At 37.3% G+C, this 15,475-nt stretch overlaps 1 protein-coding gene across 2 annotated transcripts in view; it reads right to left on the bottom strand.

The window, feature by feature from the left end:
* CADM2 (cell adhesion molecule 2) overlaps positions 1-15,475 on the bottom strand; it is a 666,801-nt gene that overhangs the window by 84,198 nt on the left and 567,128 nt on the right. For both annotated transcript variants that reach the window (XM_085323011.1, XM_085323012.1), the window contains exon 6: positions 12,807-12,897. In XM_085323011.1, coding sequence (XP_085179137.1) covers positions 12,807-12,897 — 91 coding nt within the window. The remainder of the gene's footprint in view (positions 1-12,806; positions 12,898-15,475) is intronic.

Genomic DNA, 15,475 nt, shown 5'->3' with positions numbered 1-15,475 from the left:
ATAGAAACCATACCAAAACTCTGCCAACAAACCCTACAGTACTGCTAACCTCCCATACTCACTCCACTCATAATCCCCTTAAAAATTTCCACATTGAGTCTTTTATGAGTCCAGAGAGGGCCAATCATACTGAAAGCTGCATTTGAGTTTGCAGATCAAATCTTTTCTTCCACTTTTCATTACCTGCACCTTATTTGCACGTTAATCATATGTCAGTCTCAATGTTGCAATGCCTGGTGAACACCTTCATATTGTTCCAGCGATTTCAGCAAAGGTTTCACTCCTGAGCTGGACTGAAGGGCTGTTCTACACACTAGCAGCTCCAGATCATAGTAAATGTGCAGAATTGATGTATGAAAGACACAAGTCCCCCAAAACTGTTTCTCTCTTCCTTAGATGCTTTACAAATAAGAAGGAAAAAAAAGTAATAGTAATTTAAGGAACACTGTTTGTAATACAGTAACAGACAGGTAGGGAACGGTAAAAATGAAAGTTACCCTTGTATTGAAAATAATGAATGGAAAATGTTGAAGTAAGAGTGGAGACAGGAAGAAAACCTACAAATTATTCCCAATAGGGGAAAAAGCAGCAATTCCAAAATTAGAGTTCAACTTCCAAAAGAGATGTTATGTCTTCAAAATATGACATGAAAGTTTTTGAATGAAAGAACATGAATTAAAAGGAAGAAATAAAAACATATACATTAGGACATCCTAATTTGATTTTAAGCTATCTTTCATGTATTGTTCTTTAAATGCACACTTCCAGCCCTGCAGAAGTACTGAGTTTTACCCTGTCAGCTTACTGCATGCACTTGTTCTGAGGGAGCTGCGCTGCTACAAACACAGGAAGGAAATACAGATATGCAACAGTCTGGTTTTTTCTGTGACCCTGGCTGTTCCCAATCACATTTGCTACTTAGGAAACAAACTTGGCTTCTGTAATGGCCTAACACAGCAAATACTCAGAGTACGATTTGCACTGATAGAGTTACCCTATCACGTTTGCCTGTGTTATATTGCTAATGATTGATTTAAGACTGCTGCAGCTTTGCCTGTAATTGTAGCTAATCTATTATCTATAAAAACTAAAGCAGATAAAAGAAAAGAGATCATTTTCTCTTAGAAAACATTTTTTTTCCATGTATTTTAACTTCCGGTCAAGCACTGAATTAGAATTACACAAACTGTATTTCAATTTTATATAATGTTCTGTTCTAGGGATCTTTTTTATTCTAGAATGTGTTCCCGACTGTACACAGCTCTATCAGCTGCTCTTTGCCATGCATACCACTGAAAGAGCAAGGAAAACAATTATTTCAGAAGGCATACATATGCAAAATGGATTTAGTGAGCACTAAAAAAGCTGCATTTAGTTGTTTTTCACACTGTACTTCCTGCTGCCTTTTATGTGTAAACAGTGCAGAAAAGAGACATTTAGAAGAAAGGAAAGGCGATTATTAAATCAACCCTATTACGCAATACGATCATTTTACAGAACACTAAAGGGGAAGTTCTTAAGCACTGCAGGAGGTTTTACTGTAAAATGTAATTTGTAGACAGGCAACAATGCTCCCACCTGCTTCTTTCTGTGTGTCACACTTTTTATAACATGAATTTCCCTACTCTCAGCAAAATATTAAAAAAAAAAAAAGCATAGAAGGTGCCAGCTGCAAAATGAAGATACAACCTCTGACAGCCAAGATGTTTAATACAAGTTGAAATTTAATCTATTAACTATACGCACTGTATCTCAGTAAAAACGTTACCTGCTTCTTAATATATTTTCTACTACATCACATCGTAATTCCACACAGGAGTTGTAATGTCAATGAGATATTGGTATAGAAGGTTACAAGCTGAATATTTACGTAATTCCTTAAAGTAATTGGCTTTTTGTTGCAAAGACAAACTACCTATCCACAAAGTTTCCCTTGGCATATTTTTCTTTACAATTCATATGAAATTCGTCATAAGATTTTAGAACATTTTACTGAAAATGAACACTCATTTAACACAGCATGCAACAGATGCCTACTAAATCAACGCACACGATATCATTAGGATGAACTTCTTGAAAATGCTAATAATTTAAAAATTGGCCCAATATCCAAAGAAAGTAATTACAGCAGTGATGGCAAAGTGATGGCCAGTGTTGCCAAGTTTGGCTTCAACAGAGATTTGGGCTGGCATCAGTGACTATTACCTACAATTCTTTTAAAAATAAACTCAGTACAAAATTTGGATACTGAAAAATGCATTAAAAATAGTTACATATATTCTGATCTAGAAATGTTCTTACACTGCCTATGTCACATAGCACCTTCCAGCAATGTCTCAAATGGTGTGGTGAGTGTGCATTGCCCATGGTTCACTTTATCTTTCCCATTAGAAGAGCTTTGAATGCAATACTTAACACCAATAAGGTTTCCTTCTATATACTCTGCTGCCTATATGATTGGAGAAACTGGATGCTTAACTGGACCACAAAGTTCTGATATCATATTTCAAAGAATATTCCAATCTTAGTTCACTACATGGAACTTCTGTATGGTTGACAAGAACCATGGGATACAGAATGATTAGTATTAGCTGATATGAATTATCAGATCAAGTCAAGGGTAGGTTGTTTATGTTATGCTACGTTATGTTATTTAGGTTATGTTTACTCAAACACAATCAGTTCCTCTTGAAGAAAATGGAAGTTCATACTTCTCCAAGCAGAAAAATTAAAATTCCTAAACAGGATAAAGAAACAAAGATGAAAAAACACTGATAAAAGAAGAAGAAGAAGAAAAAGAAACTTTTGAAGAAACAAGAACAAGGAAGAAAGACAGAGACAGGATAGAGAGATCTGTATTTGTAGGAGTCAGGTTCTATTTAATTGTGAACAAGCCAAGGTCAGAGAAAGGCAACTTGGAACAGACAGAGAGATATTACAAGTTTCAGCAGAAAATCTCTACGTTGAAGGAGAAAAATAGGAGATTCTGACCTAATCTCAGAGCTGTGCCACAATAACAAGGAATACAAGGAGGAGAAATATGAGAAGGGATTCTTAGCTTTGTACGAGTCTATGTCCAAAGCAGTATTTTGTCCTATATATATAAGCATTTACTTAAGAACGTATTTATAGAATCTTGTCCAAAATTGTGTGTGATTTGTGCCCCTGGAAAGTTAACTGCAAACTCAAAGTGCTTGGAGGGCAGAAATGTGAGAAAAAAATACATATTTCAGTTCCTGAGAGCTATTAGGAGGTTAATGCTAGGGCCGCGATCAAGGCAAAGAGGCAGGGGAGTGTCTCCGTTCGTTACATGGATGGTGGTTATGACAAAATTGAAACTCGCCCACCTTAGTGCTTAAAATAATGATCGTCCAGATCTAAACACAAACAATGCAAGTCCAATATATAACTTCCTTTCTTTCTGTTAACCTGCTTGCTTTCTGTTGTAGGTGGTCCTTTCCAGAGAAACCTGGAAATAGACTTTTATGATTTAGGATGTCCCATGAACAAATACGCATAAAGTTTAAGAGATTAATACTTTCCACATTTAAATTTTACTAGAATAATATTTCATCCTGGGTATGGACAAACTCATTCAATTTTCCAAATCATTAATATTTATTGATACTGTCTGAGCGTCCAGCTTGGGCTGTGGATTCATTCTGTCAGGTGATTTATAAACACAGAAAAATGTATACTTTTCCAGAATCGTTATGATAATTCATATTACAGGTGAAACTGATACTAGCATTTCTTCCTAGGCTACCAGGTTTATTGCACAACCCAGAAACTATTCTGCAGTGAAAAAAAATTATGCAAAAAATGATATATTTTCTTATAGACCTTCCACGTCGCTGGCTAGAGAAGATGGAATCTGCATCATGATGAAGCAGGAAAAGAAACAATTGCACATAGCCACAAAGCTGACCATACACTAATTAATCAGAATCTAATCTTGTCATTACTATGTACTTTCAAAGCAACAATGGCAGACTTCTTAAACCAAAATGTTAACAGCTGAATGTCAAGTGGGTATCCACTTTCTGGGTGTCTGATTTCAGACTCTTGGCATAAATTTGCAGACATGCTACAAACTCAGTGTCATAATTCAAACCAAAGTGGAGCTATCCTCCGAATGTGATGCAATGCTATGACAAATACTCTCTGAAAAGCAGGGACTGTATGTTTCATATTAACCATCAAAAAATCTGTGAGCTTTTTTGTCCATTTTGATATTTGGATTTTTTTCTGGTTCATTTCCCAGGAGTAAATTGGAGGCAATTAAATACCCTAATTGTCCACAGGTGTGATAAAAATAAATGTTTTACCATTTGCCAAGTTCTTGGATACCACAATACACAAACACCTACGAAGAAATTACTTCTCATATTTTAATTCCATGCGCCGAAGGCCTACACCAAACAAGATCTGAGTCATACAGATCACTCATAGCTACTATTCCACTGAAAGAGTCAGGAATCCTCTTCAAAGATTATACTGTGCCCATAATGACAGAACTTTCAGGAAAAAAAAGTGTTATATTTCTTACAGTATAATTTAAGATCAGAAATTCAAATAGGTCACTTCTAGATAGGTCACTTCTAGCAGTTTTGAAAAGTCTTCCTTAGTTTTGGAGGTTTTTCCACTTAGAATCAGCTTGAATTAAAGTAATTATTCTGAGGAAGGAAGAGATTTTCTATTCTTTTCTCTATACTACATTTTATCCTTGGATCCAAGACAAAACTATTCATGAAACAAATGTTTCTATATTTCTCTAACTACCAAACACTTAAAAACTGACTAGATCTGTGAATGAAGGGAGAACAGTGATGTTGTCTACCTTGCCTGAAGCCAAACTTTGGACATTGTTTCCTACTATACCCAAGTATGCACGCTGGGATGTTGCATTTGTTCTGACTGAGTGAACTACTAGATGAATGAAAAATTGGCTGGACCTTTGGGCTCAAAGGGCAGCTGTTAGCAGCTGAAACTCTACCTAGCAGCTGTTACAAGCAGAGTTCTTCAGGAGTCTACCTTGGGACCTGTCCTCTTTAATATCTTTATCAATGACCCATGTGAGAAGGTGGAATGTACCCTCATTAAACTTGTGGATGACACCAAACTGGGTGTTGCAGTCAGCCTGCTGAACAGGAGAGCCACCATGCAGAAGGACCAAGGCAGCCTGGAGGAATGAGCCCACAGGAGCCTCATGAAATTCTGTAAAAACAGATGCAAAGCCCTGCACCTGTGCTGAAAAGGACCTGTGAGTCCTAGTTAACAGTAAACATAAAGCAACATGAGTCCACACTCAGGTGCTTTCAGATAATTAAATCCTAGTTAACTAACTTTACTAAGTTTTCTTTTTTTCAACCTACAGCCCTATCAGGTCCTTCTTAGGTGAAACAGCAACTTTCTGGGGTCACTGACAGAACGTTACGTGTATTTCTTTGTTGTTAGTATTTCTTTCTATGAGCCTTTGCAAAATGTTTGCCTCATTTCAGGGAGTCTTTTTCAAGTGAATACTAGAAAAGACAGATCTTTGTGTTTCATTTGCTATGGTGATACCACACACATAGCTTACAGAAGTTTTACAGTGTTCTAATTTTGATTATTTGGCATGCCTTTGTTATTAAAATGAGTCAATTTTTCTGATATTAAAATATTTATTTGACCACATTTTAGTTGAGCACTTACAATATCAGTGTTTATTACTGATCATGCTTTCCTCTATCACCTTTTTCATAACCCTAAAAATAATGTTAAACTGTTGAAAGATACATATGGGAACCTTCTCCTAAAATAAAAACTTGGTGTTTTTTCAGTATGGTATCCAAAACTGAACTACTTTCACAGTTTTATAAGCCTACTCACTGCTTTAATAATTACCACAATAAGCTGACATTTGGCAGATAAAGCATTCCTTGATATCTTTTCTAGCTACATAGCATTAAGTTTCCTACTACAAGAATCTTTCAGTCATGACCAAATAAATCTTATATAGGCCACACACTACTATCTTCCATTTGCTGAAGTCTGGACACAGGCTACCTTCAACTGCTGCTCACTACTCCAGCTGCTCAGGGAAGTCTGCAAACTGGTTGACAAAGAATGATTGCTAAATATCTCCTGAAACAGCTCCTTATGCTGTTAGCTTTCCAGTTTGTTTCAACAAGGCCAAATTTTCCCTTTCCATTAGTCAACCAACTATATTATGATACCTCTAAGCTGCATGAATAGATATTTCTCAACTGCACACAGGAGTCAGCCAACTCCCTTTTTGTCTCCTGTGCACTAATTATTCAATTCTAGGTTGAAGTACTTCCTGAAAGGACACTGACTTGCTAAAAACATATTTCATACATGCCTGAGATTGCTGACTAAGAATATTAAATAAGGAACTTTTCTTTCATTATGTTTTGCTTTTGAGCTAAGCTTTGAGTCTCTTTTGAGTCCTTACAATATATTGTTCTGTTAAAATGAAATGGTATGTAGAAGCCACAACTTGCAATTAGAAAATATTGGCTCTTAAAATCCTTTGTTAGTATAGGCAACAATATGGACAAAAGTGCTAATGGTCATTTTATTCTTTGTTTTTAAAACAGATGACTTCTGCTTATCAAAAAAAATACCCAATGTATTGTCATGCCATATGACTTTATTTCTAAAGTCATAAGTCCAGACAATGCGAATAAGTTCATTAAAACGATATCTGTCATTTTTGGAGCCTAATCACATCTCCTTGTTTGACAAATGAACATAATTCAGGTAAAACTACACTGACCTAAAAAAAAGAGGGAAAAAAATAAGGAAGAGCTTCTGACACCTCGTAGCCATACTAGACTAGTTTATTTAGAAAAATGTTATAGCCCGATGACTGTCTGGGATCCAGTAAAAAAATCCTGGAAAAGACGAAATAGCTCTAAGGACTGAAAAAACAAGAGATTAGCTTCAACCTGGTTTGAAAATAAACAACAGTCTCATCAAAGGAGAAATGTGATATTGAATAATAGTGTCAAATACAGCCATGTGGTCTTGACCTAAGTTATTTTAAGAATGGCTGAATACTTTTATCTACAACTGAAAAAAATGGAAATCAGTACCATTAAAATTTTCAAGAGGGTGAATAAACCAACAACCAAGTCCATCATAAAAAGAGATGAACCTGACACAAATGCAAGTCCAAAAGAAAACTCTAAATCTGGTCTGCCAATTGGCCATCAATCAATCAAATAACAGTATTAAAAAGATATATATTGAAATGCTGAACATTAAACTTACGTTTGTCAAACACAAACCTATAGTTAGTCATAAGATTTAAATTTAATGACTAGGGTAATATAGAGAGAAGATATTACTGACTTTCAGTAAGAGAATAAAAGAAAGAGAGCAGACAGATGTCTGTGTGATTCCACTGTTTCCTAACACTGTTACATTGATGGAGAAGTCTTCTAAGAAAACACTACAATGCTGATGGACTGACCATCATCCTCTATGTACTTTTCAGCAGCTTACAGGCAAACCAGCTTACCATTTCTTTATCATTCAATATTTCGATGAAGAGTAGAGACTCTCATTTTGACTGTGCACATTTTCAGTTGTAATTACATTTTATTTTGCTTCTAACCAACATAATCCTAGGAATAATTAAGGATAAAGAACAATCTCTGAAGCATCAGCATATGCATTTAAAACATTCTAGGAAATAAGAAACAAAGAAATAAGAAGAAACAAACACATACAAGAACCAAAGAGAAAGAAACAAAAACAATCCTAACACATCTAAGAAACAAAAAAATATGTATATGCTTTTTTCTTTTCCTCCAATGGAAAAAATGATATCAATAAAATTGAAAATGGCATCTCTTTATACATAGAGTATTTCAAACATCAGCTCTTCACATTCGTTTAGAACTGGTGCCCCAGGTTCCACATAAACTAGATTAGAACATCACCAAATCTAGAGGTCTAAATCCTTAAGTGTAACTTGATTTTTTTAAAGAACTTGATGTTAGATCCTCGAGGGACTAAACTTAGCTGAAGTTACATAGGGAAGTAAGAGATTCTGTTGTGAAAGACACTGCATGAGCCTTCCCCTCATCATCTCACCATTCCCATTCTCATTCAACATCATGGTCACTAAGGTCATCCCCACCACATGGGACTCATTTCATGAAACATGTTCAGCTGGAGTCCCAAGGGGCCAGCCCAAGTACTGTCTGCTCTTGCAATAGCCTCCTCAGTACCTTTTGGCTGCCACAGCAACTTACCTCTTCATTGGCCGCAATACGTATTCCAGAGGGAACGGTGGCAGAGCCTGTATCAACGTGCAGCACCTCAGCAACCCCCCACACAGCCTGCCTTTGCAAAAGCATTGCAGGACACACAACAAACCTGGCTCTCTCTTTTTATGGGTCTCACCACACTATTACAGCAGCAACAGAATGTTTACCTGGAAGAACAGCTCCTGCCTCCAAAGTAATTCTCCTGCTAGTAATAAGCGCAGAGCCTGAACGGGAATCAGAGCTATCCTCATTCTCACACTGATGAGTAGAGAGGCAAAAGCAAGGTTACTGAATTTGTGCATCCCTTCTAACTTCCCCTCACACTGCCTCCCTGGATCATCTTCCCATCTCCTTCTCCATCACCTCTGCCTGGCCCCACTTCTCTCCAGCCCCTCAGGCCTTTTGCTGGACTTTTGACACTACACTGCTAACTCCACACCAAGACCAGCAAGATGAGGTGACAAATCCTTTTGTAGTAACTAGAGACCTCAGAGTTTGCGGTAATTCCAACCAAACTTGCCACATTTTAGCAATCAGTGCTGCACACATCCAGCTGCCTGATGTCATTTTTCTCTCTTGTCCAAAGCCATGACCATCGACAGACCAAGCCAAATCTTATACTCTGAATAAAGGCCTTACCTCAAATTTTCACAGTTTAAAGATGGTTGTTTCTCATCTCTCTGAACAATTCTCTAGAGAATGATCCTTAAGGAGGAGATGCAGAGGACAGACATCCTCTCACTCCATGCTAAAAAGCAAGAGTTATGTAGGGCTTTTCCTGAGGGCTATATTGTAGTTTTGAAAGATGATATAAGGGTATCCATTATGCACATGGTTTGAGGTTTGAAAGACAGAATCACTGCAAGGAGAAGCTTGGTGAGATGTGGCAAGTATATTTTAGCCTTAGTCTCATTCTGCTTTCCCCTTTTGGGAAAGAATTACTCTGCAGCAGCTCTCAATATAATGAAAATCACCACAGCCACAATCCTGTTTGACTCTTCCTTCATACTAATCCCTAATGCCATTCTGAAGCTTGAGAACATCACTCTGAGATTTAAGAGGGATGTACCTATAAATAAGTGCTCATTCACTGGTATGAGTGGTGCATACAGGATACCAACTATAAGGTTGACAAAAGTATATAAAAAAGTTAACCCATAGTGTGCAAAGAGCTATAAAGGGCCACGGGCTGATTCTAAGCTCCACAGTTTACCCTCCCCTTTCCTTCTCTTTACTATTTCATTACCTACTCACCTGGTGACACTGACATATTTGGGCTCTGTGGACCACTCCAGTTTTTCTCTCTCTCTCTCTCTAAGCCAGAAAGTAATCACAATCTAGGTTGGGAGCATGACATTAATGTTTCTCATGCTAAGCAAGTGCAAACTGCTCCCAGGAGGATGCCTATTTATTACTGGCTCTATGCCGTAAAAGACTGACCTAATGAAGCAATACAGAGCAGCTGATGTTGGCAGCTTTTTTTGTATGCACAATTAGAGGCGCATTTATTGGCACCAAATATTTGTGCCCCAAAGGCCACCATGTACAGGTGACATGTCTTGATAATTCTGTGGTGTGGAAGTTTTACTTGGCTGCCCTTTCAAAATCATGTGAAAAATCTGAATTTGAATCCACTAAGGTTGCAACTGAGACTTCTTTTGAAAAAAGTTGCTGTTCAGCAAATAACCTCAACTGGATTGCCATTGTATTTATTCATTTATTTATTTATAGCTAGTATCTCCTAATAAAGATATATAAAGAATATCTATAATACTGAATATATTAAATGTAAAATATTGTATATGTCAAGCTAAAACACATCATTTTTCATATTTTTGTTATTAACTTCAAAAATGACTGACTAACACTGGGGGCTACAAGAAAATCTAAAATCTGAGAAGACTGTCTATTGCCCATTTTCAACAAAGATTACAAGAATGTGATTATAAGCCGTACATAAAGTGTGATGCATATGACAAAAAAATACAGATTTGAATTTGAGATAGATATAAATATGAATATTTAGACATCTATATTTGGTCTCTCAAACTGCTGAGGCAGATAACTGAGTTGCCTAGACTCCATGTAGTCAGTAGAGAAAAGTGCCAAAGGAAAGGTCCTGTGCAGCTCTTTCTCCAGTAGGTGCCTAGCATAGATCAGATCAGTCATGTCATAACAGTGCCTATTTCTCTCCCAAAATGAAAACAGAAGCTCAGCTGAGCAGCTCAGAGGTAGACGTAGACTGTGTAGATGATTAAAGATATTGAAATGACTCCCACACCCCTGGATACTGAAGAACACCACACTTCTTTGGTCTGAAATTTAGAGGTAGGTGAAATCACTGCAGGAATGGAACATCCAGCCAGTATTACATCCATACTACCGCCTTATATTCATCTGTCTAAACATCAGCTGTTTGTCTCACAAAATTAAAAAAGCACAAAAACAAGAAGTTAACCCTACAGACTTTCTTATTATTTCAAGGCTCAAAATGTGACGGGCCAAACTGGCCCTGAAGTAAGCAACACGGAAGTGCAATGATCCTGAACAGGAGGTTGCTATATATTGAGGAGACGGTGACCCACGTGAGAGTTGACCTGAGTCAACTCACATGGGCACAGGCCTGCTCGGTGCTGTACGTATGGCCGCAGGACAAACTTAGCCAGCTAATTGTAATGGAGGAGCCTGTAGGCAGCTTCCACATGGCACCTGCAATTATGTCACCTGCATCTCCTTGTCTTTATCTAAAAGGGAGGCAACATATTCTCATGTGAACATCTTTTTGCTTGACAATAGGTCCATCCAATGACATATCACTCGGGGTTCCCAGTATCAGTAGGGATGGAAGACTTAACTGTTAACATTTTCTTTCACTCCTATCTTTGAATATTCTGATTAAATGTCATACTATACTTAAAGATTTGAGTGGGCATTCTTTCTTGCCAAGATCAGAAAGAGCTGGCACCTACCTAAACTAACTAAAAATATGTAATGACCGCCTTGCTTAATTCTTTATGCCTACAGTCCGTGTTAACCGAGTAGGGAAAATTAAGCACCTGGAGTTAGGATCCCCAAAGTCAATACACCAAACAGTATTCTCAGCAGCTGCTGACTGTTAGTCATGTGGAAAACACTGAGATGGAAAAAATCCTAAATTCCACCTAGCCAATTGCTCACTTAGGGCAATCAGGGCTGATCTCTTCCATAAAAATAAGCACTTACACACCTTCTGCCAGATTGGAAAGAAACGAGGAAGGTTACTCTGCTTCCCACCACCTAGGTGAAGGCTCAGAGGGTGTTCTAGAAATGCGTAGTTCTTTCTCCTTCAAGTAAATTATAAAAGCAAGAAGCAGAAGGAACTGAATTTTGTGAACACAGGGAAAATTGATAACATTGAACACCATATAAGATTAACGTGAAGGACCCCCATCATCCTTGTTTCAAATAGAGTAAAAGCATGAGCTAGACTTTGAGTTACTCACCTTAGTCAAGATTTGGACAGAATGAGTTACTTTAAAACTATATAGGCATACAATGTAAGAAAGAAAAACACCTATGGAGTTGAAATGATGCTAGACTATACTAAGAACTTTTCAAAATGGAAACTCTGGACTTCAATTCCCAACACTTTACCTAAATCTGGCATCAAGTTCCTACATTAACAGTTCCATAAAGTTACTGAAATTACACTAAGGAGAAATTCAACCTTAACTGAAACACAATTTTTGACATGTGATTTGCACCATTTCTGGAACCAAAATATGATTCCTTGATTATTTTCAAAATCATTCTATGAAATACTATATATTAATCTTTTGAGTATTAGGTTAATCTTTAAGTAACTTGACTATTTATATTTCCTCATGAATAAATGCATAACAGCTCAACAGAGGAAGTTTCTGTTGTGAAGAGAAAGGTCTAGCATAACTATAGAGAAAGCACTTAAAAAATCTTTCTAAACGTAGATGCAGAGTGAGAGGTAGTTTCTGCAGACTTGCCTTTGAAAATGCTATTGGCAGGGACATTAATTTTCAAGTAAAACAATTTATATTCTTAAAGCAGACTAAATCTTTTGAAATTCTGATATAATCAAGTAGTCAAATTGCATATATCATTAAAGTTCATATTCGCTTGTAAATGACAGCTGAAGCATCCAGAAAGTTCAATATATTTTCTCTAAGGCTAGTTGAGGTGGGAAGCTTTTCATGAGGTGTTTTGTCTCTCCTATCATCAATTCAATGATGTAAACAGTGACTGATTAAACCTGCACTCCTTTCAGGTTGATATACCTGACTGAAAGAAATCTCACAGCTGGAATTCTTCCTGAAAACTAAAATAGATGACAAAGTAAAAGACCAATCTTCTATAGGCACTTAATGAAGACAGGCTTCAAGGGGTTTTCTATACCAGCGATCACTTTACACCCCAGGACAAGACAAAAACAGCAGATTTCTGCAGCTGAAGATTGCAATCACAGCAGAATAAGAAAAATAACAAAAACATATTGCTTGTTAAATCACTTACACTGGTTTTCCTTTGGATTCACAAGTCAAAATTATAGATTGTCCTTCTTCAGGCCATGAATTGGAAGAAATGATTTTAACTAAAGGTGTATCTAGGAAGAAAAAAATAGACATCTTGTTGAAATACATAAAAAGAATTTATTATCGAAGAGTACATTCTTCTCTACTTAGAAAAGACTATGCCCAAGATTTAATTTACACTTGGAGGTGCCTTGTGCAATTTTCATTGTTTTCAAAAAGGCAATAAAAATGACCAGTGCAACTGAAACACTGAATTTTTACTCTCAAGGAAATCCCAATAGAAAGCACATGTATACTCAGAGAAAGTAACTTTTTTTCCCTGTATTCCATGCAAATACTCTTTATGAGTATTTCACAGACTGATACCTAACAACAGAATAAAAAATATTGAGGATGAATAACAAGTACTCTGTGCCATTGTTTCTTTGTCTATTTATAGGTAGATATGATGGAATACTGCTATTAGAGGAATGAATGCAATAATATACATTTGAATAAGAGCGCTTTTATTGTTGCAGAAGCTTGAAACTCATAATAAGAAACCTACAATGGGCTTTTAGATAAAATACCTTGTTACAGCCATTTTACAGGATATTATTTCTGAAATGCAATAATGCTGCCTCTAAAACAGAACTGTTTTTTTCTTTTCATCCCAAAATTTACAAAATAAATAAATAAATACCTGGAAAAGCCCTATACTGAAGTCTATTATCATTCCCAAAAGCTTAAAAATACTATTCCTATATACTGGAATTAACTTTATGCTTATGGCTGTAAAAAGATACACAATATAAATATTGCAAATTCATGTAGAATGAAACAGTTGATAGTAGGTCTTTAATTCTTAAAACAATTTGTCAGCTAGCTTGCAAACATGTAATAATTCTCTTAACCAAAATATGCTACATGAACTAAACAGGTACCTCTTCATACGGAGAAAAAGAAAGATCAAAGAGAAAGAAACATTTCCACACAAAACAGCTTCTTCCTTAGGAATTAAGATTCTTAGAGAGGAGGCCTAATAGGTAAATGTAATGGCTTTACTTTCCTCTATAGTTTCCTAATATAAAAGCAATCTTCATCTATGGCACAAGAAACACTTTGACCTGCAAAACTAGAGTTATCCAAGTTTTGGCCCATACAATTTGCAATTCCTATCTGATTTAGCATTGAGGTAGTGTGACAAGTGACACCACAGACATCCCATTATCAACAAAATTTTAGAGAGTATGAACTACAAAATCAAATGGAAAAATGGTATACGATCTCATACTGAGATGCTAATATTTCTGTTAAACACTTAATAGCATGTAAACAATGAAAAATCGCAGAATCACAGAACGGTTGAGGTTGCAAGGGACCTCTGGAGATCATCTAATCCAACCCCCCTGTCAAACAGGGTCACCTGCAGCAGGTTGACCAGGATTGTATCTGGTTGTGTTCTGAGTTTCTCCAAGGATGGAGACTTCACAGCCTTTCTAGGCAACCTGTTCCAATGCTCTGCTACCCTCACTGTAAACAAAAAGATTTTTCTTAGATTTAGATGGAGCTTCCTGTGTTTTAGTTTGTGCCCATTGCCTCTCGTCCTGTCACCAGGCACCACTGAGAAGAGTCTGACTCCATCTTCTTTACACTCTCTCTTCAGATATTTATATACATTGATAAGATCCCTCCTTGAGCCTTCTCTTCTCCAGGCTAAACAGTCTTAGCTCTCTCAGCCATTCCTTATATGAGAGATGCTCCAGCTCAACCATTCTAGTAGCCCTTCTCCAGACTCGCTCCAGTAGCTCTCTTGTACTGGGAGCCCAGAACAGGACCCAGCACTTCAGCTGTGGGTGCACCAGTGCCGTGCAGAGGGGAAGGATCATCTCTCTCAAACTCCTGGCAACACTGCCTAATGTAGCCCAGGATACCATTGGCCGCCTTTGCCACAAGGGGGCATTGCTGGCTAATGGTCAACTTCTTGTCCAACAAAACTCCCAGGGCCTTCCCTACAAAGCTGTTCTCCAGCTGGTCGGCCTCAGCCTATACCGGTGCACGGAGTTATTCCTCCCCAAGTACTGGAGTTCGCAACTCCCTTTCTTGAACTTCCTGAGATTCCCTTCTGCCCATCTCTCCAGCCTATAAAGGTCTCTGAATGGTAGAACAACCCTCTGGTGTATCAAATGCCCGAATATAAAGCTTTTTCTGACCTTGATTTTTTATTTCTGGCTTATGAGCACTGCACCAAAAAGTGGAAGGTTTAGTGTAGACTTGTCATAATTCCACTGAAGTCATTGTCAGAGTCATCTGGATTTCAGTAGGGCTGTGTTAACCTTACACCACTAGCAAATCTGTTCCACAAGTTCACATTTTTAAGGATCCTGGAAACCATTATGTAGGCAACTAATCCTTGGGGTTCATGCAGGCACTTGCCTCATTTTTAGCACATGCTTAAGGCACTGACCTGAAGTACCTTGATAAATCACAGCATCAAGTACTTCTGTGATTTCAGTGGTGCTACTGGAGATGAATAAGTTACTCTCTTGACTATACAATGGACCAGAGGAACAAATTAGTATCAGACAGGAGTACAGGAGGATTTAACGGAGGAATGGAGACAACTAATGCAATGAGATCAAGAGATTTCCAGAGAAATGTGAAATAGAG

Source organism: Rhea americana, unplaced genomic scaffold, assembly GCF_003343005.1.
Source record: "Rhea americana isolate MKP2758 unplaced genomic scaffold, rheAme1 scaffold_81, whole genome shotgun sequence".
NCBI lineage: Eukaryota > Metazoa > Chordata > Aves > Rheiformes > Rheidae > Rhea > Rhea americana.
The sequence above is the reverse complement of the archived record's forward strand: the minus strand, read 5'-3'. Positions and strand labels throughout refer to the sequence as shown.